This window comes from Salvelinus fontinalis, chromosome 31, assembly GCF_029448725.1.
Source record: "Salvelinus fontinalis isolate EN_2023a chromosome 31, ASM2944872v1, whole genome shotgun sequence".
In the NCBI taxonomy this organism is placed as follows: domain Eukaryota; kingdom Metazoa; phylum Chordata; class Actinopteri; order Salmoniformes; family Salmonidae; genus Salvelinus; species Salvelinus fontinalis.
The window spans coordinates 33,715,024-33,739,677 of NC_074695.1; the positions used below are offsets into that span (position 1 = coordinate 33,715,024).

Below are 24,654 nucleotides of genomic sequence, written 5' to 3' on the forward strand. Positions count from 1 at the left end.
ATGGATTGTACAATATTTGCATATTCTTTTAAAAATTCTTCAAGCTCTGTAGAGTTGGTTGTAAATAATTGATAGACAGCCATTTTCAAGTCTTGCCATAGATTTTCAAGATGATTTTTAAGTCACAAATGTAACTAGATCAGTCAGGAATATTCAATGTCATCTTGGTAAGCAACTCCGGTGTATATTTGACCTTTTAGGTTATTGTCCTGCTGAAAGGTGAATTTGTCTCCCAGTGTCTGTTGGAAATCAGACTGAACCAGGATTTTGCCTGTGCTTCGCTCTATTCCGTTTCTTTTTATCCTAAAAAAACTCACTAGTCCTTGTCGATGACAAGCATACCCATAATATGATGTAGCTAATACCATGTTTGAAAATATGTAGTGGTACTCAGTGGTGTGTTGTGTTGGATTTGCCCCGAACATAAAGCTTTGTATTCAGGACATATAGTTGATTTCTTGGCCAAATGTTTTGCCGTTTTACTTTAGCGCCTTATTGCGAACAGGATGTGTGTTCTGGAATATTTGTATTCTATACAGGCTTCCTCCTTTTCACTCTGTCATTAAGGTTAATATTGTGGAGTAACTACAATGTTGTTGAGTCATCCTCAGTTTTCTCCTATCACAGCCATTAAACTCTAACTGTTTTAAAGTAAGCAGTGGCCTCATGGTGAAATCCCCTTAGTGGTTTCCTTCCTCTCCACCAACTGAGTTAGGAAGGACTCCTGTATTGATACAACATCCAAAGTTAAATTAATAACTTCACCAGGATCAAAGGAATAATTCATGTTTTTTTTTGCGAGGCTTTGGAAAACATCCCTGGTCTTTGTGGTTGAATCTTTGTTTGAAATTCACTGCTCGACTGAGGGACCTTACAGATGATTGTATTATGGAGTATTGTGTGTAGGCTAGTGACAAAAAATCTAAATTTAATCCATTTTAAATTCAGGCTGTAACACAACAAAATGTGGAAAATGTCAAGGGGTGTGTGAACTTTCTGAAAGCTCTGTAGGCTACCTGCTGACTGTTCCACTGAAGAGGACCCTGTTTTAATGAGTTCTACTGTATGAAACGCACATCCTTTGAGAGAATGATTGATTTTCTGTCTACTACTGGCACTTAGCCTCACTGAGGAAGTGTCCTACTCAGTGTATGAATTATGAATTTTGTTTTTCCTGAAATCTGCACCTCCTATCGTGCTATGACTGTCACTAAAAGGCTGGCTCCTCTAAGCTCCACAGACACCCCAGACCATGCTGTCTTGTGTGTTCCAGGAGCATGACATCGAGACCCCCCATGGTGTCCTGCATGTGACGATGAGGGGCACCCCCAAGGGCAACAGACCGGTCATCCTCACCTACCATGACATTGGACTCAACCGTGAGTACAGCATCACACACACACAGACAGACACAGGCTCTTATTATTTAAGCTTTGAAATCTCTCCAAACACACTTAAATACACTAAACAAAAATATAAACGCAACATGTAAAGTGTTGGTCCCATGTTTCATGAGCTGAAATAAAAGATCCCAGAAATGTTCAAATGCACAAAAAGCTTATCTCTCTCATTTTGTGCACAAATTTGTGTACATCCCTGTTGGCGAGCATTTCTCCTTTGCCAAGATAATCCATTGTTGTTTACATGTTATCTAATCCAATCCGTTGTGTGGGCGAGCGTTTTGCTGATGTCAACATTGTCAACAGAGTGCCCAATGGTGGCGATAGGGTTATGGTATGGGCAGGGATAAACTATGGACAACAAACACAATTGCATTTTATTGAAGGCCATTTGAAAGCACAAAAATACAATGACGAGATCTTGAGGTCTGTTGTGAGGCCCAATTATATTATTATTATTATTATTATCATTTTATTTTTTTAAGGTATCTGAACAACAGATGCATATCTGTATTCCCAGTCATGTGAAATCCATAGATTAGGACCCAATGAATTTATTTCAATTTGACTGATTTCCTCATATGAACTGTAACTTAGTCAAATCAATGAAATTGTTGCATGTTGCGTTCTTCTATTCTTCAGTATATAATATCATGTTCTCATTAGAACAGTTGGAGATGATGTAAGAAGCTGGATGGTTGAATGTAGACCTCTTCTTTGGGAAGATGAGCCACTAGATCAGACTGGATCGCACCAACACTTGGATGCCTCAATGGAAAACAACACTAAGAGTGTTTTAGCATCAGTGGATTTTTGTTGTTGATTACGTTCAGTGTTGCAGTTTCTGTTAGATATTAAGTAGTATGTGCCTCAATGAGGTGTCTTTTAAACAGTGCCGTGTCTCTTCCCCCCCTGCAGATAAGTCCTGTTTCAACACCCTGTTCAATTTTGAGGACATGCAGGAGATCACATCCCACTTTGCTGTGGTCCATGTGGACGCCCCAGGACAGCAGGAGGGTGCTCCCCCATTCCCCACGGGGTGAGAGACCGGTTCACTCCTCAGTCGTCCTCTTCAACATCATCTCAAATATGACAAAGTATCACCACAATCATGACTCATATCTTATTATTATTGGTATTCTATGTCTGTCCCAGCTACCAGTACCCTACCATGGATGAGCTCTCTGAGATGCTGCCCTCTGTCATGACTCAACTGAAGTAAGTTCTCCTGCAGTGTTTCCATAACTACCTCTTGCACTGTCTTTAGGAAAGCTTCAAAATGACTTTATTATTGAGTCTTCTTCGAGGCCTATATTGTTCTCTTCCCTTTCCCCAGGGTGAATAGTGTGATTGGGATTGGAGTTGGAGCTGGAGCCTACATCCTGTCCAGACTGGCTGTAAGTCACCATTCGTCTTAGTCCCCCACATACCACATGAACTCCTGCTCAGTAGATGGTGGTTTCTAAACCCCTATCCATAAATCCACACCATTAAACCTCATTCCCCATCTTCCTCCATCTCCACCAGCTAATCTCAGAACATGTTGACCAGCAGAGTCATCACGCTCCCTGCTCTTATTACCAGCTTCATTTAATCTCTCTATTAAAAGATAGAAGATTTGAATGGATCAGTTTCTCACGAGTGCATGACTGGACTGATGGAGTCAGCATGTGAGTCTCATGTGGCATTGACCGCATATACAGTGCCTTCAGAAAGTATTCATACCCCTTGACTTATTCCACATGTTTTTGTTACATTTAAGCTTTTCATTTTTTACTCATTTGTAGTAAAAATTCTAAAAACATACTTCCACTTTGACATTATGGGCTATTGTGTGAAGGCCGGTGACACAAAATCTGAATTTAATTCATTTTAAATGCCGGCTGTAACACAAAGTGTGCAAAAAGTCAAGGGGTCTGAATACTTTCTGAAGGCACTGTACATTACTGTACAAATGTTAGTTTGATGCTTAACATCGACCCTATTTCCCACCATGCACTGCACACCCCAGTGTGCCTTGGCGGAGATAATGCATTCTGAAGGTAGGTGTTAGTGAGAGGAATACATTAAGAGCAGAGATTACTTGAAGAGGGGTGTTAATTATAGTTAATTTAAGCCCTGCCAACATCGGGCTCAATGTGGGGGAGAGAAGGAGAGAAACAGGAGTTGGAGAAAAGATAACACTTAATTTATGTGTTCATACATACTCTCAAGTGGGTTAATACCTAGTTTGTTTTATCCATCGTCCTCACTATCTGTGGAAGTGTGAATTGGAGGCTGGGTAATTGGGTGGGGGATGATGTGGCTCTAAGTTGTTGCTAATAGCTGTGAAAGATGTCAAGTGCTGGGCTATAACATGAATATTTAGGTGTGTGTGTTGCCTTTGCTGCTTGCCCTGGCTATAAAGTAGGAGGGCCTGGGTTCCTATCCAACCCAGCACAGTGTGTTCAGTGTACTGTCCAAGTAACCCTCTTCTCTCTCTATCTCTCTCTCTCCCCAGCTTAATGAGCCTGCCCTGGTTGAAGGTCTGGTTCTCATCAAAGTAACCCCTTCTTCTCTCTCTCTCTCTCCCCAGCTTAATGAGCCTGCCCTGGTTGAAGGTCTGGTTCTCATCAAAGTAACCCCTTCTTCTCTCTCTCTCTCTCCCCAGCTTAATGAGCCTGCCCTGGTTGACAGTCTGGTTCTCATCAAAGTAACTCCTTCTTCTCTCTCTCTCTCTCTCCCCAGCTTAATGAGCCTGCCCTGGTTGACGGTCTGGTTCTCATCAAAGTAACCCCTTCTTCTCTCTCTCTCTCTCCCCAGCTTAATGAGCCTGCCCTGGTTGAAGGTCTGGTTCTCATCAAAGTAACCCCCTCTCCTCTCTCTCTCCCCAGTTTAATGAGCCTGCCCTGGTTGAAGGTCGGGTTCTCATCAAAGTAACCCCTTCTTCTCTCTCTCTCTCTCCCCAGCTTAATGAGCCTGCCCTGGTTGAAGGTCTGGTTCTCATCAAAGTAACCCCTTCTTCTCTCTCTCTCTCTCCCCAGCTTAATGAGCCTGCCCTGGTTGACAGTCTGGTTCTCATCAAAGTAACTCCTTCTTCTCTCTCTCTCTCTCCCCAGCTTAATGAGCCTGCCCTGGTTGAAGGTCTGGTTCTCATCAAAGTAACTCCTTCTTCTCTCTCTCTCTCTCCCCAGCTTAATGAGCCTGCCCTGGTTGAAGGTCTGGTTCTCATCAAAGTAACCCCTTCTTCTCTCTCTCTCTCTCTCTCTCCCCAGCTTAATGAGCCTGCCCTGGTTGAAGGTCTGGTTCTCATCAAAGTAACTACTCCTTCTCTCTCTCTCTCTCCCCAGCTTAATGAGCCTGCCCTGGTTGAAGGTCTGGTTCTCATCAAAGTAACTCCTTCTTCTCTCTCTCTCTCTCTCTCTCTCCCCAGCTTAATGAGCCTGCCCTGGTTGAAGGTCTGGTTCTCATCAAAGTAACCCCTTCTTCTCTCTCTCTCTCTCCCCAGGTTAATGAGCCTGCCCTGGTTGACAGTCTGGTTCTCATCAAAGTAACTCCTTCTTCTCTCTCTCTCTCTCCCCAGCTTAATGAGCCTGCCCTGGTTGACGGTCTGGTTCTCATCAAAGTAACCCCCTCTCTCTCTCTCTCCCCAGCTTAATGAGCCTGCCCTGGTTGAAGGTCTGGTTCTCGTCAAAGTAACCCCCTCTCCTCTCTCTCTCCCCAGTTTAATGAGCCTGCCCTGGTTGAAGGTCTGGTTCTCATCAAAGTAACCCCTTCTTCTCTCTCTCTCTCTCCCCAGCTTAATGAGCCTGCCCTGGTTGACAGTCTGGTTCTCATCAAAGTAACCCCTTCTTCTCTCTCTCTCTCTCCCCAGCTTAATGAGCCTGCCCTGGTTGAAGGTCTGGTTCTCATCAAAGTAACCCCTTCTTCTCTCTCTCTCTCTCCCCAGCTTAATGAGCCTGCCCTGGTTGACGGTCTGGTTCTCATCAAAGTAACCCCTTCTTCTCTCTCTCTCTCTCCCCAGCTTAATGAGCCTGCCCTGGTTGACAGTCTGGTTCTCATCAAAGTAACCCCTTCTTCTCTCTCTCTCTCTCCCCAGCTTAATGAGCCTGCCCTGGTTGAAGGTCTGGTTCTCATCAAAGTAACCCCTTCTTCTCTCTCTCTCTCTCCCCAGCTTAATGAGCCTGCCCTGGTTGACGGTCTGGTTCTCATCAAAGTAACCCCTTCTTCTCTCTCTCTCTCTCCCCAGCTTAATGAGCCTGCCCTGGTTGAAGGTCTGGTTCTCATCAAAGTAACCCCTTCTTCTCTCTCTCTCTCTCCCCAGCTTAATGAGCCTGCCCTGGTTGAAGGTCTGGTTCTCATCAATGTGGACCCCTGTGCAAAGGGCTGGATGGACTGGGCCGCCTCCAAGGTGAGAACGTGCTCGCACACTTCAATGCTAACTCTGTGCATTGTTTTCTCATCGTAGAGCCATAATAGATTGGCACCTTGGAACGTATTATTTATTCTTGCCTCAGATGTCCGGCTGGACCAGTAACCTGGTTGACATAGTGATGGCCCACCACTTCAGTGACGTGAGTCTGAGGGCAGTTTGGAATGGTGGGAGACTAGGACCGGGGCAGAGCCTACTGGAGTAATACTGTGGGGGGTTGACAGTGATGTAACTATCTGTGCCATCTCCTCAGGATGAGCTGTCTGACAACCAGGAGATCACCCAGACATATCGCCTGCACATTGCTCAGGATATTAACCAGGACAACCTGGCCCTCTTCTGCAACTCCTACAACAGGTACTGTACATATAACCCCAAGATGAACTGCCTGTGTAGTTGGGTTGAATTGATTGATTGATGTATTTGTTTGACAGCCGTCGGGATTTGGAGATCGAGAGGCCCATCACTGGTCTGACTGAGGACACAGTGAACACGCTCAAGTAGGTTTATAACTGTTTATAACTATCTCTGTATCAGGGTTTCTGTTAGGAAAATGTGGCGCTGGACAATGTGACCAGGAAGATTTTAATTTACCGCCCATTCGAGAAATTTACCGGACCCTTATGCATTGGGTGCGTAACCTATTAGGGCGTCCACCTATAGTACTCAGAATGACAGAAATCACATTTAAATTATGGTCATTCATCTTAACAGAACATGCAACTCCTGTCATGAGGCAGCCAATAAAATATATTTTTCAAACATTTTCCAAAATGCAATTCGTGGGAAAACACCATTCTAAACAGCCGTTCCATATGTGACCGAGATGAAAATTAGAAATAGGGGGGAATCTAGAGATGCAGCAACTAGGATGGGTTGTTAATATGACTGGGATTGTGCCTTTGGCTTCTGGACAACAACAAAACGTTGAAATATGAAAACCAATAGAACAGGAGAAAAATGCTGGTTTCAATGCAATATGAAGTTAAGTTTCAAGTTTAAATGTCACGTGCACAAGTACAGTGAATTTAGTTTCTTGCAAGCTCCAAACCCAACAATGCAGTAATCCAATATCAATGTAGTACTAACAATAACATAAGGTAGAACAAAAACACACAAGAAATAAGAACAGGAGAAGTAAGAAGCTATATACAGGTTCCGTTTTAATACCATATTTACAATGTGCTGGAGTGATAAGAGGTAGATGTATAGACTTGAGGAAGTCTTTATAAAATAATTGCCGCTGTTTCAATGGTGGGATTTTGCCTAGGCTACTTTGAAGCAAGCTAAGACATGTTTTATAATAAGAAGGAAAACTTTCAGGTTTCAAACAATTAAGTATCAGTTTTCACTATGTATACTGACCCCAGCTCACATTGCAAAGTGGTTAAGTGACTCGCTGCACTTGAATGGCGAATGGGAGGTACGCTTCAATTACCAGTTGAGAAATAAAAATGGTAGTCTAGCGCTTTTAAATCGTGGACAGGGTTTTAACACGCCATTGCATTTAGAATTGTTGCGCAATGACGGGGCTTATATTAAAGCATGTTTCACTCCAGCAGCAACGATCTAAGGAGGTGACATTGAGGGGATATTCCACTCACAATAGGCTCTGTCTTAAATAAGATGCATGACGGCTAACGACACTACACACTCGCCAATTTAGTGCCACTCAATTATGCAAATTAACCTAAGCATGACTGTCAAATGTTTTCACATCGACTGGTATTTCATCAATGAATAAAAATCATTATTAATTCATCATTATCTCTCGGTCAATTTGGCCAGCAACAATTCTATTTATCGGCATTTCATTTTTTTATTGGCCAAAGGCTGGCAATTACCAGCTAACTTGCCTTAATATTCTGACATTGCTTTTTATTTTATTTTTGATATAAGCTTGAAATGGGCATGGTCTAATTGATTAAACAGACAAGATCAAGGCTCTGTTAATGAACCAGAAAATCTATAGTTATTTCTGGTTTCTTATTAAAGTTAGCTGGCTAACTCATTGATCTTGTATTATACCCCTCTGCTTTCACTGAGTGTTGACTCTGTTTGTCCCTCCTGTCTCTCCATCCAGATGCACTTCTCTGTTGGTGGTTGGTGACACGTCCCCGGCTGTTGATGCAGTGGTGGGTGTCCACTGTCTCTATGGCAACACAGTAACGAATGAGTCAGGGGATCTAATTCTAATGGCCTTTCTAAAGATGAGGGGCTAGACTCTAAACTCTGAACTTCTATTGTCTCATCTCTCTCTCTCCCTTGTATACAGGTCGAATGCAACTCCAGGTTAAATCCAACCAAAACAACCCTTCTTAAGGTGTGTCCAGTTACTCGTTTCTTTGTTGCAATAGGAGTGGTAATGCTATGTGGTCCCTGCTGTTCTGCTCTTTAGTAATGCACAAGCTCTGGATGGTGTGTAGATGAGTTTCAGCATTCTTGGAAGTGTTCTGGCTAACGGCACGGTCCTCTCTGAGTTTGTTCACTCTGGGTGTGTTCCTGATTCTCTCTCTACTTCCCTATAGATGCAAGACTGTGGCGGGCTTCCTCAGGTCATCCAGGTGAGTTATGAATAAGTTTTGTGTTTAGCTTAAACTACTAAATCTCAATGGCCAAGACAACTGTATTTTAGTCAATGCCACTCCAACATTGCTCGTCCTAATATTTATATATTTCTTAATTCCATTATTTTACTATTAGATTTGTGTGTAATGTTGTGTATTGTTAGATATTACTGCACTGTTGGAGCTAGGAACACAAGCATTTCGCTACAACCGCAATAACATCTGCTAAATATGTGTATGTGACCAATACAATGTGATTTGAACTCTTACTCAATTCAGTTTTCTTTTTAAATGGCTCAGTTTTCTGTTTGTGTCTTACAGCCGGGTAAACTCGCGGAGGCCTTCAAATATTTTGTCCAGGGAATGGGCTACAGTGAGTACTGCTCCTCTATCATGTCTCCTCACGGTACTTCAGTCCTCCAGTGTCAGACGTCACGTTGGATTTGTGTATCTTCATGGTCTGGTTGTGTCAATCTGTTGACATGTTGTAAGACATCTGTTGTATGGCCTGTTTACTGGAAGTCCCTCTGTCTCAGAATGAGTCATCAGTCCAACTGAACAATAGTCCATTGAACACTACTCTTTCAGGCAGCAGCCCTCTCCACGCGGACATCTCACACACACACACACACACACAGAGTTCTGACCTAAACTAAGACTCACGCCTAATGTAGAATTCCTGTAGCACTTCAAGAATAAAGGGGAACCACAGTAGCTAGCTACATAATAACATTTAGTGGATGTCCAAGGCTGAGGTTACTGAGAGCCAGTTGTTGTATAAGCATGCAAACCATTATTGGTAACTGACCAGGGAACTAACCTCAAGCTAACCTTGTTTCCTGTCTGTTTGCAGTGACTTTTAACAACGGGTGTAAGTAGTTGTTTGATGCTGAGTAAATAAATGACATGTAGTAAGCATGATGGTCTGCATGGTTTCCTCTCAACACTCCTCGGTGTGCTGGATCTCTGAACACACTTGGTGTGTGGGATGATCTGTGAACACACCTGAGAATGGTTCCCCCAGGTCTTAAGATACAGTGCCCTTTGTCAGGGAGGGTGTTTACAGGCCCACATTTAAGGCCGTGGTTCATTTAGGCCACGTGTCAAACACGAGGCCTGCGGGCCGAATCCGGCCGGCGACACATTTCTATCCGGCCCGCACAATGATTTGGGTTGTTAATTCGTTTTGTCCCGTTTCCTTACCTCCCGCGCTGCACTACAGGTCACAGCAAGGACCGGCAGAGCCAGCCAGCGCACTGTACCATATTATCACTGACCTAATCTTCTACCAGACTGAACATTTAAAGGGTCATTGCTGTAGCCTACAGAAAAGGTAATCTTGATTGTCAAAAAGTAAGTTAAAGGATTTACACGCGGGTATAAATGACTACTAAAGGACAATAGGACACACAAGCTCGTATAAATGAGTATAAAAACAGTTGAGTCATCTACTTTATGAAATTATAACCTGATGCACCTACATCGGTGAATTCAATGTCAATTATGCTGCTTTCGTGTGTCCCGTTTACAGCGCACAGCGGAGGGAAAGTGTACAGACACTTGTCACAGTCCTAGCTAGGCTACTAAAATGTTGCAGTCTGACTTTTTTTTAAAGCTTGACAATGAATAACCCAAAATCTAAACCTGCAACAACACACCATGCAGAGGACAAACATGTAGGCTATGTTTTTAGTTGGAGTTATTAAATACTTTTTGATTAGGGTTACAACATATTATGCACATCTGTAAGCATAGTAGGATAGGCTGGACAAATATAATACATTTTTGTTTCAATATGTTAAAATGGTATATACAGCATATGGCCCTTTATAAGCGGAAATTATAAAGGGCAATATTTTTTCTAGTAAAACAATGGCCATTTTGGGTTGTAGTTGTAGGCCAATGCACATTTTTTGGGTAAAAACAAACATAACAGGCTATGCCTGGCCCTTGAATTCGTTGTGCTTTTTTTAATATGGCCCGTGTGCTGATTTGAGTTTGACACCCCTGATTTCAGGCCTACTGGGAGCAGATCTGGCTTGTTGAATGATAATCATATTGTATAGACCACTTTCATAGTGAATTGTATTGACATATTGGGCACTGTATCTTATAACTTTGCCAAATTCCATTGGCTTTCTTTGATCACTGAGATGATTGAATCGTTTTTTAGCATTTCAAAATGTTCATATAAACATTGCACAGTAAGGTTTGAGTTGCTAGCTCAGAGTGGAAAATGGAAGGTGATACATAATGAAAGCTGCTTGATTAGAGTCTTACAATAGTCTGAGTTATTATTGTTCTCTCTCTGGAATCTTTTCATCAGAAAGCCCTCTCTGTACCCTTGTAAACCTTTGACTTTATTAGTTTCTGAGGTGAAAAAAATTCACTTACACAACCTACCACCCCTCGCCTGGCCCTCACTCCCCTTTCCCCATTGCCATCATCCACTCTCCCCTGGTCCTCACACTTCCAGTGAGGGCTGCTTCTCCAGGTATGTTAATCTCAGTGGCAGATTAGTGTTTTCATTAAAGGCTGCTCTAAGCCACACAGCAGGGCCTGGCCCCCTGCCCTGGGGACCTGGACTCCCATGAGCCCAGAGCCGCCTGGCTGGCCTGTTGTCCTCTGCTGAAATGTGGTGCTGCCACAGGGACACTCACGTGGGCTGCCGGAGAGCAATGTTAGGACAGCAGGGCCTCTACTCAGGGAACCATGTTGATACTGCACAGCACTGAAAAGGAACATTTGTTGCTCCCTTCTTCCAAATCCTCCCCTCTGAAAGTTACCCCTGGTGTTTTGTCTGCAACATGTGACTACAGAGAGGCGATCCAAGCGGTCCCAGCTCCCCAGGCTGGCCCGAGACTAGGTGGTGCTTTATTACACGCTGCCTCACTCCTCCACCTCTTGGAAATGTTTGCTTTCCTGCTTGAAGATACTGGGTCCTTACTATATCAACTCACTTAGTCTGGCTACCAAATCCAAGTAATTAAAATGAAATTGGTTACAGTATAGGCTTGAAAAACTATTTTCACTCAATGCCTGATGGCTCTCCCTTCTCTTGTCCTTGTGAACCCTCTCTCTGAGGTTTAAATAGGTTGGTTTCCTCCCTGTCTTAACTTTCCCCTCACACACCACTTTATGCTCAGGCTTTTCACCCACACTAGAAAAACAATGGCAAGTTCCAGAAAGTACCTCCCCTTTCTGATACTGCCTAAACATTGAAACAACAGTAGAGGGACAAAGCAATGAGTACATTGCGAGCCTTCCCAAACACATTTTAGCATACTGTTGGTTTGTTACTCTGTAGCATTCAGACTACTATACCTTGTGTCAATTGGCTCGTCCCAGAAGGTCAGTGTTGTGTTGAAAGAAGCGCAGTAGGCTACCAAGAGAGTGGTTTGAATGTGAATAGATGGAGCCTCTGTTTGAATGGAGTTTGAAAGGTCACTTTAGCTCTGTACACTGTAGTTCCATGAGGGAATTATTGCAGTGGGGACACATTCTACTAACTGAACTGGACCAGACCATGTTGGCTAGTTGTCATGGAGCACACCTTGGTACAAAGTCCTCTTTCAGGAATCTCAGGGCCACAGGTGGCATTCTCTTTAGTGTAAGAGAACAGCGAGAAGGACTTAGAAGAGTCACATCCTAGCTTTGTTGACAACTGTTCGGTATTAGCTGAATGTAAAATTAGAATGATATGTTCCTGGTGCTGCTTCAAATCTCTCCTAGGTGAAGCTGGAGGACACAATTACTTTCTTTTCTGATCTTCATTCGTGAAGACTGAGCATTAATCTGACTGTCTCGCCTTCATTTCTTCCCTCCTTTCCTCTTGCCCCTCCGTCAATGCAAACAGTCCCTCATGTACTGCTCAGCCACCTGGGCAGTGAATCAGGTACCAGGACCATAGGTAGCAGCCTTGGCTGCGCCGGCCTGCCATCTACACTTACAGTGCTCTGCCCTCCCCACCCTGTTTGCCCATCGCTGGTTGCCAGCTCACATTTTAGCCATCCTGTCAAGTCTTTCTGATTTGGCGCCATAAGATTTGAAGCATGACAGGTGGTCATTATTTTGTAAGATTCCTTTTGTCTCTCTAAATGTGTGGATTGAGAGAGTGTATGTCTGTTTATCAGGTATAATGGTTGTCATCTGTCTGTTTGTTGCTTTGTTCTTTTTCTCTTCTGCACAGATGGCCCTCAAATCTCTTGTGCATGCTGCATTCTCATATTGGCCTTTCCTATTTATTCATTTTTTCTCCGACAGTAAAAATGAATTGGAACTCGACCTGATCAGGCAATCTATTTTCTTTGTGGGAGAATAATGAACACCGGGTAGGGATTCAGCTCAGACATTTCAGGCCCCAACCACTTGAATTAGATGCATATATTCATACAGTACTTTCTGAAATATGGTGTGAAATCCAGTATTCCTGCTTAGCCGATATCATTCCACTTGATCCTAACTAAATGGCAGCGTAGCTAGCATGAGGTAAACAGTATATTGTGATCAAGTTATTGAGTCTTTAGGTTATTAGACTTCATTATTCTCCCTGGGCTGCAGACCACCCCATCTTGAATTGGGAATGTTGACGCATTTATGGTTGTGGTATGATCACCAGCATCCTACCCCGAGCCACATTCCCTAAAGCAAGCTACCCCTCCCCCAAAACATTGCTACACCATATAAACAGCAAATATCCTCATACCTGACTTCCTACTGTAATTGCTCTCCTCTTTCTCTCTTGTCTGTAGTGCCCACGGCCAGTATGACTCGGCTGGTGCGTTCTCGCACCCACTCTGCCTCCAGCATGGGCTCTGTGGAGGGAACCCGCAGCCGCACCCACACACAGCTAGAGGGTGCCACTGCCGCTGGCCCGGCTGTTGAACAGGCCAGACCACAGACCATGGAGGTGTCCTGCTAAAGCACCATGCCCAGAAAACATCCTCCTCCCTACCTCCCTCTCTCACTTTTTTTTCTCCCTTTCCCATGCTAAGTCAGAGAGGATTGGAATCCAGAGGGGGCATCTGAAACGTGTTCGGAAAGATCATTTATGAAGCAGTCCGGTCCTCTGCTGTGTTCACTCTCACCGTTTCCTGTTGTTGTCTATCTATCATGCCTTTCTGTGCATGACTGCGGTGGCACGGCAACCTGGAAGTCAGTAAGCAGCCAGGCGATGCTGCTTTTCTGGTTACCTATTTTACATTTTGCTGTCTACCGCCTCTCCCTGTTTTTCTTGTTTTTTTTCCCTTAAGATATATATATGAGCTATATTTGTATTTATAACTACTATTTGGGTCAGTGTGTCAGTTTTTAAAGAGGAACATTGGAAAAGCATCAGGCATTTTCTCTTGCAAAGTACTCTTTAAGGAGTTAGGTTACCTGTTTTTCTCTTTCTCCCTCAGAGGTCTTCCTCACCTTGTGTGCAGATCAGACCAAATCACAACATCCCTCTCTACCGCCTCCTTAATGGTCCATTCCTAAATCAGTCTCATGCAGACTCACTTGCACACCTTTCCGACTTCACACAAAATCTCTTTATTTCAGTGCTTTTTGTAATTGTTATTATGTTGTGATTTGTGAAATACCTTTGATTTCCTGTATTGCAAAATGATGTGATAAACCCACTCTTGTTCTGTACCTTTATACCCAGAATATCTGACAGCATGACCCTCTTGTAGATGAAACGTAATGAAGGTGTCTGTAAAATTGCTTTTGTCTAGATGTATCTAGAAATAGTTACCTTGTGGTGTTATTGTTGATTTTTCTCTTTCATGCAATTTATTTGAAATGGCAGGCCCTGTGTTTTGATACCCCCATTGTTACTGACAGGCAGAGAAAAGAACCACCATTTCCTGTAGTTTATTAACGTTCAGAGCAATCACTTGATAATGTTCTAAGTCAGAGTACCTAAACTAGCCCACAGCTCAGTGAGTTAGGCGTATAACTGTGTGCCAGTTGAGGTACAGATAACATGACTGCCTCATCCCTTGTATAAAACTTTCTAACTGGAAGCAGTCATGTTTTCCATTCTAATTAAATAATTATGGGGTGAAAACAGCAACTGGTCAGCTGCCTGAGGGACTGGATAGTGTAATAAACTGTTATTATTAATATTATTGGTCATTTTCTTTGTGGTTTTCTGCGTTTCTCTCTGATTGTACTACAGCTTGGGTGAGCTTGTGGTGATAATGCATTGTGCTCTGTCCCCATAGTATGGGCGTGTGCTGTAAGTCATACTGTCTGCTGACTATATACATTTGTACTGATAATAAAATAAAGCTAGAAGTTGTACATTACATTTGACTGGACTTCCGTCACTGGCCTGTGTATTTTCTCACTTGGTAAACTAGCCTAATAGCATGCGATTTGAAACCTAATCTAGCTAGCCTTATTGTGCTAGAAGTAGTCGTCACACTGATCAGACCATTGCTTAAAGCTAGAATGCTTAGTTGCTACAAAAATGAATGATGGATATACCCATTGATTCTTGAAGAATATAACTCGTGATCTTAGTTCAACTGTCGAAACCCATTAGATCCCAAAATACAGTTGAAGTCAGATGTTTACATACACCTTAGCCAAATACATACGTTTTTCACAATGCCTGACATTTAGTCCTAGTAAGAATTCCCTGTCGTAGGTCATTTAGGATCACCACTTAATTTTAAGAATGTGAAATGTCAGAATAATAGTAAAGAGATTTATTTCATCACATTCCCAGTGGATCAGAAGTTTACATACACTCAATTAGTATTTGGTAGCATTGCCTTTCAATTGTTTAACTTGGGTCAACTGTTTGAGGTAGCCTTCCACAAGCTTCCCACAATAAGTTGGGTGAATTTTGGCCCATTCCTCCTGACAGAGCTGGTGTAACTGAGTCAGGTTTAGAGGCCTCCTTTCTCGCACAAGCTTTTTCAGTTCTTCCCACACATTTTCTATGGGATTGAGGTCAGGGCTTTGTGATGGCCACTCCAATACCTTGACTTTGTTGTCCTTAAATCATTTTGCCACAACTTTGGAAGTATGCTTGGGGTTATTGTTCATTTGGAAGACCCATTTGCGACCAAGTGTTAACTTCCTGACGTCTTGAAATGTTGCTTCAATATATCCACATACTTTTCCTCCCTCATGATGCCATCTATTTTGTGAAGTGCACCAGTCCCTTCTGCAGCAAAGCACCCCCACAACATGATGCTGCCACCCCCGTACTTCACGGTTGGGATGTTCCTTGGCTTGCAACCCTCCCCCTTTTTCCTCCAAACATAACGATGGTCATTATGGCCAAACAGTTCTATTTTTGTTTCATCAGACCAAAGGACATTTCTCCAAAAGGTACGATCTTTGTCCCCATGTGCAGTTGCAAACCGCAGTCTGGCTTTTTTATGGCAGTTTTGGAGCAGTGACTTCTTCCTTGCTGAGTGGCCTTTCAGGTTATGTTGATATAGGACTGGTTTTACTGTGGATATAGATATTTATGTACCTGTTTCTACCAGCATCTTCACAAGGTCCTTTGCTGTTGTTCTGGGATTGATTTGCACTTTCCGCACCAAAGTACATTCATCTCTAGGAGACAGAACGCGTCTCCTTCCTGAGTGGTATGATGGCTGAGTGGTCCCATGGTGTTTATATTTGCGTACTATTGTTTGTACAGATGAAAGTGGTACCTTCAAGCATTTGGAAATTGCTCCCAAGGATGAACCAGACTTGTGGAGGTCTACAAAATTTTTTTCTGAGGTCTTGGCTGATATCTCTTGATTTTCCCATGATGTCAAGCAAAGAGGCACTGAGTTTGAAAGTAGGCCTTGAAATAATACACAGGTACACCTCCAATTTACTCAAATGATGTCAATTAGCCTATCAGAAGCTTCTAAAGCCATGACATCGTTTTCTGGAATTTTCCAAGCTGTTTAAAGGCACAGTCAACTGAAATAATCTGTCTGTAAACAATTGTTGGAAAAATGACTTGTGTCATGCACAAAGTAGATGTCCTAACCGACTTGCCAAAACTATAGTTTGTTAACACATTTGTGGAGTGGTTGAAAAACTAGTTTTAATGACTCCAAACTAAGTGTATGTAAACTTCCGACTTCAATTGTATAAGCTTATTTTACTCCAATGTTTGTAAACAATGTAAATCTAAACAAACACTATATATCTTCAAAACATGGTTAAAACTATAATGTTGATAACATGGATGGTCAGTCATATCTATAGCTTTGAATTTGATTTGAGTGGGTCCATCGTTCCAGGCCCATCCCTCAGCTTTTCATTTTATTTTACCAAAACAGGCAGGTGCCTGCTTTGTTATTGTTTCAATTAAGGACTAAAGAGAGTCTACAAACTCTCTCTCTCTTTAAAGAGAGTCTACATTTTGGATTCTATAGCAGTCATCACTATGGCAATTAACATGGCTACACCAGTTGGGAATGTTATGAAGAGAAAACGGATTGCTCAGCTCTTCGACCCACCCAACACCCAACCTGAATGACAAAGAATATGAAGCTCAAAGATTGCTGTGACGTCACTTCACGCGTCTGTGTTTTATTCCACGGCTCATGCAGATGCTGCAGCAAAACAGTACATTTGCACAGACCAGGTGAATCTCATCGCAATTGCTGATGACTCATTGATCAAGTCACTGATGTAAAATGTCTCAGAGTCTGTGTCAATTACTACTGCCACACGTACGGCTCACTGCTGCTACTCCCTATTTATTATCTATGCATAGTCACTTTACAAATTAACTTGACTAACATGTAGCCCCACATATTGATTTGGTACCGGTACCCCCTGTATATAGCCTTGTTATTATGTCATTTTTTTTGTTACTTTTTGATTAGCTTTTTTTACTTTAGTTTATTTAGTAAACATATTCTTAACTCTATTTGTTGAACTGCACTGTTGGTTAAGGGCCTGTAAGTAAGCAGTTCACGGTAACGTCTACACCTATTGTATTCAGCGCATGTGACAATTTGATTTGATTTATTGTTGAATACAACCTTTCTTCCTTTCTCTTTGTGCCTCACTTTTTCTTTGTCTTCCCTCCCTCTTCATCTCCCTCTCTTCGCTCTGTTTCTGAAAGTTCAGGTCTTGTTGAAACAGGAAACTGAGTGTCTGAGTAAGAGGTGAATATAAACCCCCCTCCTCTCACATCTCTCCACTCAGATGTACTACAGAGCACTCTGCTGTGCTCCACCTACAGACCTCCATCTACCACCACTGGCTCCTTTCCCCATTGGAACATCACAGAGGAGGAGAACACTCATTCTCCATTGGTGACTAAAGAACTCTCACACCGCTTCTCATACACGCACACGTCATACTCACATTACACATGTGAATGCTACCAGCAGTGTGAAACGCCCAGACCCACTGGACTCGACCTCTGGGCCTCACTGGGTTATACCTCTATCCCTGTGGTACTCTACAGCTCTGACATCAACTCATTCCACAGCATCAGAGTGCTGCTGATTGTCACCAGAGCCACAACAGGGCAATGCTGTGAGTATTAACTCATTTTCAAGCTGTCAAGTCTAATTGATCTCACTGTATTTAATGTACATGTAAAAGGTTGTAGTTTTATTCGACCCTGATTTAACTTATTAAAAGCACATTGTTTTGCTTTAACAGAAAGAGGACAAAGGTCACATAAATATATAGGACAAACTGATCTTATATGAAGACTTTATAAATACTTTCTTTTATTTTTTATTGTCCAGACAGATCTATACCCCTGCTGTGTTTTCTGACTCTTGGTTGGCAGACTGCTGTGGTTGATAATGGTCATTTGTTCTGTATGTTAAAATGGAACATTAGATGATTCCTTGTAGCTCAGTTGGTAGAGTATGGTGCTTGCAACACAAGGATAGTGGGTTTGATTCCCGGACCACCCATACGTAAAATGTATGCACTTAATGATTGTACTACATGAAATGTTCAACTTGGGCAATAACACACTGGTACTGAGTACCGGCACCTCACATTTTCTAATGCTTGAGTACTGACGCTTCTTATAGAATATTGCCTTAGAAATATGGCAGATTTCCTGCACCTAAATATAGACAATAGCGGCACCCAAAATGAGTACTGTTACCTTTTTCAGTCCACTTCAAGCACTAGTTAGGTTCCATATTACAGAGCATTGGGGGAAACTATTCATCTAGAGATATTTAATGGCAATATATTTCCTATTACTATTTCTGATATTACCATCTATTTTAAATGTTTTTGAATTTGTCAATATGAGACAAAACCCCCCTGGGATAGAAAGGTGTTCACAAAAAAAGAGCATTTATTTTCTACTCAAGGATAACACTTTATATATTACACTCCAGTGTTCAGGCAAACTCGCTGGAAGTCTGTTAGGATGCTTGAGTGCCCATGCAGCACTGGTTACAGTAATATGTAAGACAACACAAAACTGTTTCTTTGAAAATGTACATGCATTTTTTGCTTTCACGAACTCATTTACCTATTCTCCGTGGTTCCTGTGGAGCATAAGGCTGCCATAATTTTCTATATTTGTCACACGCGTTTTTGCATATCACCAACGCATAACACTTGAACTAGTTTGCACGTTAGTGCATTCGTGTTTACATCAGTTAGAGAGTGACACACAAAAGACTGCATGTTCTATCATTATGTATTCAGATGAAAGCCCCTTATTTTCCTTGCCAACCAGCACTCTCGACACTCCAGCAGCCCATGTGTAAAAACAAGAATTTGGTTGGAAACTAAAGGGTGTTCAGAAGAAGTGTGGTTTTCAACTTCCTCCCTCCTTTTGTTCAAGTTGTCGCTGATCCAGCTTTCTGACGATAAATGGAGAAAGAAATGACAGACAGGGCTATTTGAAATGCCTTAATAGTGTTTGTTTTGATATATGTTATCTGACATAAGTTACAATGAATTGTGATTGATGCAACAGTACATCAAGAAGACATGGGGCCCACCCAGATGTACCTCAGTAACCAAACGGGCTACTAATCCATACCTGTGATTCCCTCCAGCCCACAGAGTTCTCTGGTATCCCTTCCATAAGAGCTCCACATCGTCATGGGCAGTGGGCCCAGTAAAGAGCATCAGGGATCCAGCACTCATGCAGCCTTGCTGGGCCAGGAAGAGCCCGCTGAGCCGGTCATACTGGGTAAGGCCTGGGCTCTATGTCATGATTGAGCACAGGAAAGGATAAGGCTCTGGGCAACAAGCCAGTACTAGCATATCTCAGATGGGCAGTGTCCCCAGGGGTCAATGGCTCTGGGTTTGTCTGGACTGAAACCTATAGGCCAGGGAATTGAAAATGTGCACGACAGCTAGGTCCATTTTAAAGGACAATCACCGGATGGCCTGCATCTGATGTAAATTTATAGATCAAAACAATGTGACCAATTTAATGATGAAAAAAATGTAGTTAGTGTTTCTGTACATACATAGTGTGGTGATTAGCCCCTACATTAAATGTCACCGTAGCCAGTGTGCAGAAAAGAGAAAAAAACAAGCCTACTGGCCTGGTCTTCTGTTATACCACAAGAGGTGTGAAAAGAAAAAAAGCAAGAAGCGAAAGACCTATATTTAGAAGTGGTGTGACCAGGGACCAGGTGACACACTCTGGACTCTGGGGTAGACGTAACATAGTAAATGTAAATCTATGACACTCCAATTAGTATGATATATTACATTTCATATGGTATGAATTAATTTGTGGATGTCCATCATCCATTTCATATGATATGTTACGAATTACAATTCATATAATATGTTACGTATTGCAATTCGTACAATACGTTATGAATTGTCTATGAGACCAGGCTGAGTGACAAAGAAGTCCTACTTTTTGAGCTGTCACTCAAGATGTTAGTTTATGAAGATCACAGTAATAATTTGTAATCATTTATTTTTTATAACTTGGAAAGGTCTAACCATGAATACTCAAGTGTGAATTGAAAGCAGAAATGTACATGGTTTGAGATTCTTATAGTAGAGTCAGAGTGACAGTCATTTTTTGTGTCGCTGTATTGTCCATAGAGAGCAGCAGGTATGTGGTAGTGGCCCTGTACAACTATCCCACTGGACATCCAGCAAGCAGCAGTATCCGCGCGGGAGAGAGAATCAATGTGCTTTCAGAGTAAGAAACCATACCCTCTACCTACAACTACCACAATTACTACTACTACAGTTATTACAACTGTACTGTGCTTTTTCTATATAACCTATGTATCTCTTTATGTGTTTCTGTGAATGTGCATGTCTATGTAGCGAGGGGGAATGGTGGAAAGTGAGATCCTCTGCCACAGGCAATGAGAGCTACATTCCCAGCAGCTACACAGCCAGAGTGTACCACAGGTGAGTCTGCTGATCCATCTGACTATTCTCCTTTGGAGCTCTATTTACACGGATCTGTCTTTCTATTTCTAGCTCTTTCTCTATTCTCTTTCCCTAGGTGTCAGTATGAGGGTCTCAGCAGAAAGAAGGCTGAGGAGCTCCTGTTGCTGCCCAACAACCAGACTGGCTCTTTTCTGGTCCGGGAAAGTCAGACTCGCCCTGGTGAGTTTAGTTCACAATCAAATGCTAACAAGAACAGGGAAACCAGATTCAAATTGTAATTGATAAACCCGAAGGGATACAACTTTGTGACTGAAGTATGGTGTACACGATTCACTCTAGGTGCCCACTCCCTGTCAGTGCGTAAGACCAGTGACCAGGACCGTTGCTCAGTAAAACACTACCGGATCCAACAACTGGAGAACGGCTGGCACTACATCTCCCCCTGCCTCACCTTCCCCACCCTCGCAGCCCTAGTGGACCACTACTCAGGTCAGTAGAGATGATTCAAGCGTATACAGCAGTTTAGAACATGTTGAAAGCTGTAGATACAACTTTTCAAACCCTTTTGTGTCCAACCCACGCATTTGAACCTCTGTACAAGGAGTGGTGGAAAAGGCACCCAATTTGTCATACTTGAGTAAAAGTAAAAATAGATTAATAGAAAATGACTCAAGTAAAAGTAAAAGTCACCCAGTAAAACACTATTTGAGTAAAAGTCTGAAAGTATTTGGTTTTAAATAAGTACTTAAGTATCAAAAGTAAATGCGCTCCCAAGTGGAGCAGCGGTCTAAGGCACTGTATCTCAGTGCAAGAGGTGTCACTACAGTCCCTGGTTCGAATCCAGGCTGTAACACATCCGGCCGTGATTGGGAGTCCCATAGGGCGGCGCACAACTACCCCGGCCAGTATGGTCCTGGCTGGTGTAGGCAGTCATTGTAAATAAGGATTTGTTCTTAACTAGCTAGTTAAATAAAGGTTAAACAAAATGCAATTGATAAAATATACTTAAGTATTAAAAGTAAAAGTATAAATAATTTCAAATTCCTTATATTAAACAAACCAATATTTTATTTACAGATAGCCAGGGGCACACTCCAACACTCAGACATTTATAAACGAAGCATGTGTGTTTAGTGAGTCCGCCAAATCAGAGGCAGTAGGGATTACCAGGGATGTTCTCTTGATAAGTGTGTGAATTGGACCATTTTCCTGTCCTGCTAAGCATTCAAAATGTAACAAGTACTTTTGGGTGTCAGGGAAAATGTATAGGGTAAAAAGTACATTCTTTTCTTTGGGAATGTAGTGAAGTAAAAGTAGTCAGAAATGTAAAGTACAGGCCTCCATTGGGCTAGCGTCGTCCGGGTTAAGGAGGGTTTGGCCGGTAGGGATATCCTTGTCTCATCGCGCTCCAGCGACTCCTGTGGCGGGCCGGGCGCAGTGCGCGCTAACCAAGGGGGCCAGGTGCACGGTGTTTCCTCCGACACATTGGTGCGGCTGGCTTCCGGGTTGGAGGCGCGCTGTGTTAAGAAGCAGTGCGGCTTGGTTGGGTTGTGCTTCGGAGGACGCATCGCTTTCGACCTTCGTCTCTCCCGAGCCCGTACGGGAGTTGTAGCGATGAGACAAGATAGTAATTACTAGCGATTGGATACCACGGGAATTGGGGAGAAAAGGGGATTAAAAATAATAATAATAATAATAAAAAATAAAAAATAAATGTAAAGTACAGATACCCAAAACAACGACTTAAGTAAAAAGAATTTGGAGGGTTACTTTTTCTCCCCAATTTCGTGGTATCCAATTGGTAGTTACAGTCTTGTCTCATCGCTGCAACTCCCATACGGAGTCGGGAGAGGCGAAGGTCGAGAGCCGTGCGTCCCCCGAAACACAACCCAACCAAGCCGCAGTGCTTCTTGACATAATGCCCACACAATGCCTAACCAGGAAGCCAGCCGCACCAATGTATCGGCGGAAACAACGTGCACCTGGCGACCGTGTCAGCGTGCACTGCGCCCAGCCCGCCACAGGAGTCGCTAGTGTGCAATGGGACAAGGTCATCCCTGCTGTCCTAACCCGCGCTGCCCCATGGGTCTCCCGGTCGCGGCCGACTACAGAGCCTGGACTTGAACCCAGAATCTCTAGTGGCGCCCTGCGCCACTCGGGAGGCCCGACTTAAGTATTTTGACTTAAGTACTTCACACCACTGTGCACAGGTAGCAGTGGGTTGAAAGCTGGGGGCATCTTCAGTCATTGTACTGTAGTATTCATGTGAAACCTGAGTTGCAACAGACTGATTTATGTTTCCTTCCAGAGGTCACTGATGGGCTGTGCTGTCTGTTGGGGGAGCCCTGCTTCATCCAGGGGTCCAACAGCATTCCTGTGGCTACTGGCCCAATACCCATGGCCGTCAGGAAGCCCACCCTCAACTGGAAAGATGCGGACAGGTGAGGTCATGTACTGTTGTCGTAATAAGATGCCAGTCTCTATGTATACATGTCTGCCAATAAATCTATTATTTATCAGCATTTTCTCACTAATGGGTTTTCTCTCTATCTGTCTGCAGCTCCATGATTTTTGGCAAGGTCAATGAGGATTCCCTGGTGAGCGAGGGCCTGAGAGAGGCCATCAGTTCCTACCTCTTCATGACAGGGGACTGCAAAGACTGCAGCCAGAAATGGGACAGCTGAGACTGGAGCTGTCCTCAGAGAGACAAATAGTGAGATTCACAGACTAAAACGGAGATAAAACGGAGCAATGAGCTTACCTATTGTGGCAGAGGGTACCTGAGGACCATATCACGTGGCCATGAACCTAATGGATCTCGAGCATTGTTGAGGGAACTTGGATTCACAAGTCAACCACTTCAACCAAGCTATGGTTGTCAAGTGCTCACATTGTCAAGCAGACAAGGCCCATATTTGCTTGGATTCATGATCAGAAGACATTTTTAGATCCTGGAGGCAGACTAAAAAAGACTTTACAGAAACAAGGGAGTATCTGTGCCCATAGGAACACAAAGTGTTCTAAAGAGATCATGCATTCAAACTGATTACAGGTTGCAACATGGAAAAAGTGTCTGGAATGAGATGATGATCCTCACTGTGTCAAATTGTGTGCATGATCTCTAATGTTAAACTAGAACAGTAGGTCTAAAGACAGTGACACGATATGTTGCAATTTATTATGGGTTTTGAAAAGCTGCTAACTTCATATTGAAATGTTCCATTCAGCCTTACTCGTGATTATAAGTAACCACAGCTGATTGCAATGTTCCTTACAGAAAGTAGTTTGATGGTGAGGTATACAGCCATATGAAAGTCATAAGCACTTGCACGTTTTAAATAGATCCCCTCTATCATCAGTAAACAGACTATTTGGTTGGTTTTGTTGAACTACCTTGAAAAAAAGGAAATGTTTGTTGTATGGGTTTCCTGTCCTGAACAGAAACACCTTTTAGCTGTTGCTTGTTCTCCACCGCACCGCAGTATAACTTTGACACAGGATATGGTCAAGGTGCAGTGGAAAAAAACATAGTGCGGCAGAGACAGCAGAAAGTTATGATTCGTGCTAAAGAGCATCTCAAAGTTATGTGAAATATTTAAGCAATAAGGCAAGAGTGGTTGTGGTATATGGCCAATATACCACGGCTAAGGGCTATTATTATGCAAGACGCAACGCGTAAACGTATTTAGAAAAGTACAAATAAATGTTTCAGTCCCATGGTGTACGGTGTCATATACCACAGCTTTCAGCCAATCAGCAATCAGGGCTCGATCCACCCAGTTTATAATATGGTATAAAACACTTAAATGTTCTTATGTGGTTTCATCAACTGAAACAATACATTGTATACATTATGTGCTCAATATTGAGCTTCGTGATCAATACAAATTGTGGAAATGTCTTCTTTACTATCCTACATAATTAATTAAAAGAATGTTGAAACATTTTTCTATAT

The 24,654-nt window shown here is 42.8% G+C and overlaps 2 protein-coding genes across 7 annotated transcripts in view; both read left to right on the forward strand.

Annotated features, from left to right (window-relative positions):
• LOC129830090 (protein NDRG3-like) overlaps nt 1-14,674 on the forward strand; it is a 74,440-nt gene extending 59,766 nt beyond the window's left edge. For 2 of the 6 annotated variants that reach the window (XM_055892308.1, XM_055892310.1), the window contains 15 exons: nt 1,274-1,379; nt 2,319-2,439; nt 2,556-2,618; nt 2,737-2,797; nt 5,704-5,790; nt 5,897-5,953; nt 6,065-6,168; nt 6,246-6,311; nt 7,895-7,946; nt 8,087-8,134; nt 8,340-8,375; nt 8,700-8,751; nt 9,232-9,249; nt 12,235-12,273; nt 13,130-14,674. In XM_055892308.1, coding sequence (XP_055748283.1) covers nt 1,274-1,379; nt 2,319-2,439; nt 2,556-2,618; nt 2,737-2,797; nt 5,704-5,790; nt 5,897-5,953; nt 6,065-6,168; nt 6,246-6,311; nt 7,895-7,946; nt 8,087-8,134; nt 8,340-8,375; nt 8,700-8,751; nt 9,232-9,249; nt 12,235-12,273; nt 13,130-13,299 — 1,080 coding nt within the window. In that variant the 3' untranslated portion in view covers nt 13,300-14,674. The remainder of the gene's footprint in view (nt 1-1,273; nt 1,380-2,318; nt 2,440-2,555; nt 2,619-2,736; nt 2,798-5,703; nt 5,791-5,896; nt 5,954-6,064; nt 6,169-6,245; nt 6,312-7,894; nt 7,947-8,086; nt 8,135-8,339; nt 8,376-8,699; nt 8,752-9,231; nt 9,250-12,234; nt 12,274-13,129) is intronic. The other 4 variants (XM_055892309.1, XM_055892312.1, XM_055892311.1 and 1 more) reach the window with 3 other exon arrangements.
• Nucleotides 14,675-17,013: 2,339 nt separating this feature from the next.
• On the forward strand, nt 17,014-24,645 carry LOC129830091 (src-like-adapter 2). Its single transcript, XM_055892315.1, has 8 exons — nt 17,014-17,879; nt 19,385-19,521; nt 20,400-20,499; nt 20,631-20,717; nt 20,815-20,918; nt 21,039-21,188; nt 23,008-23,140; nt 23,260-24,645. Exons 2-8 carry the CDS (start codon nt 19,431-19,433, stop codon nt 23,381-23,383), a joined length of 789 nt encoding a protein of 262 aa, XP_055748290.1. The 5' UTR covers nt 17,014-17,879; nt 19,385-19,430; the 3' UTR covers nt 23,384-24,645.
• The last annotated feature ends 9 nt before the right edge of the window (nt 24,646-24,654 follow it).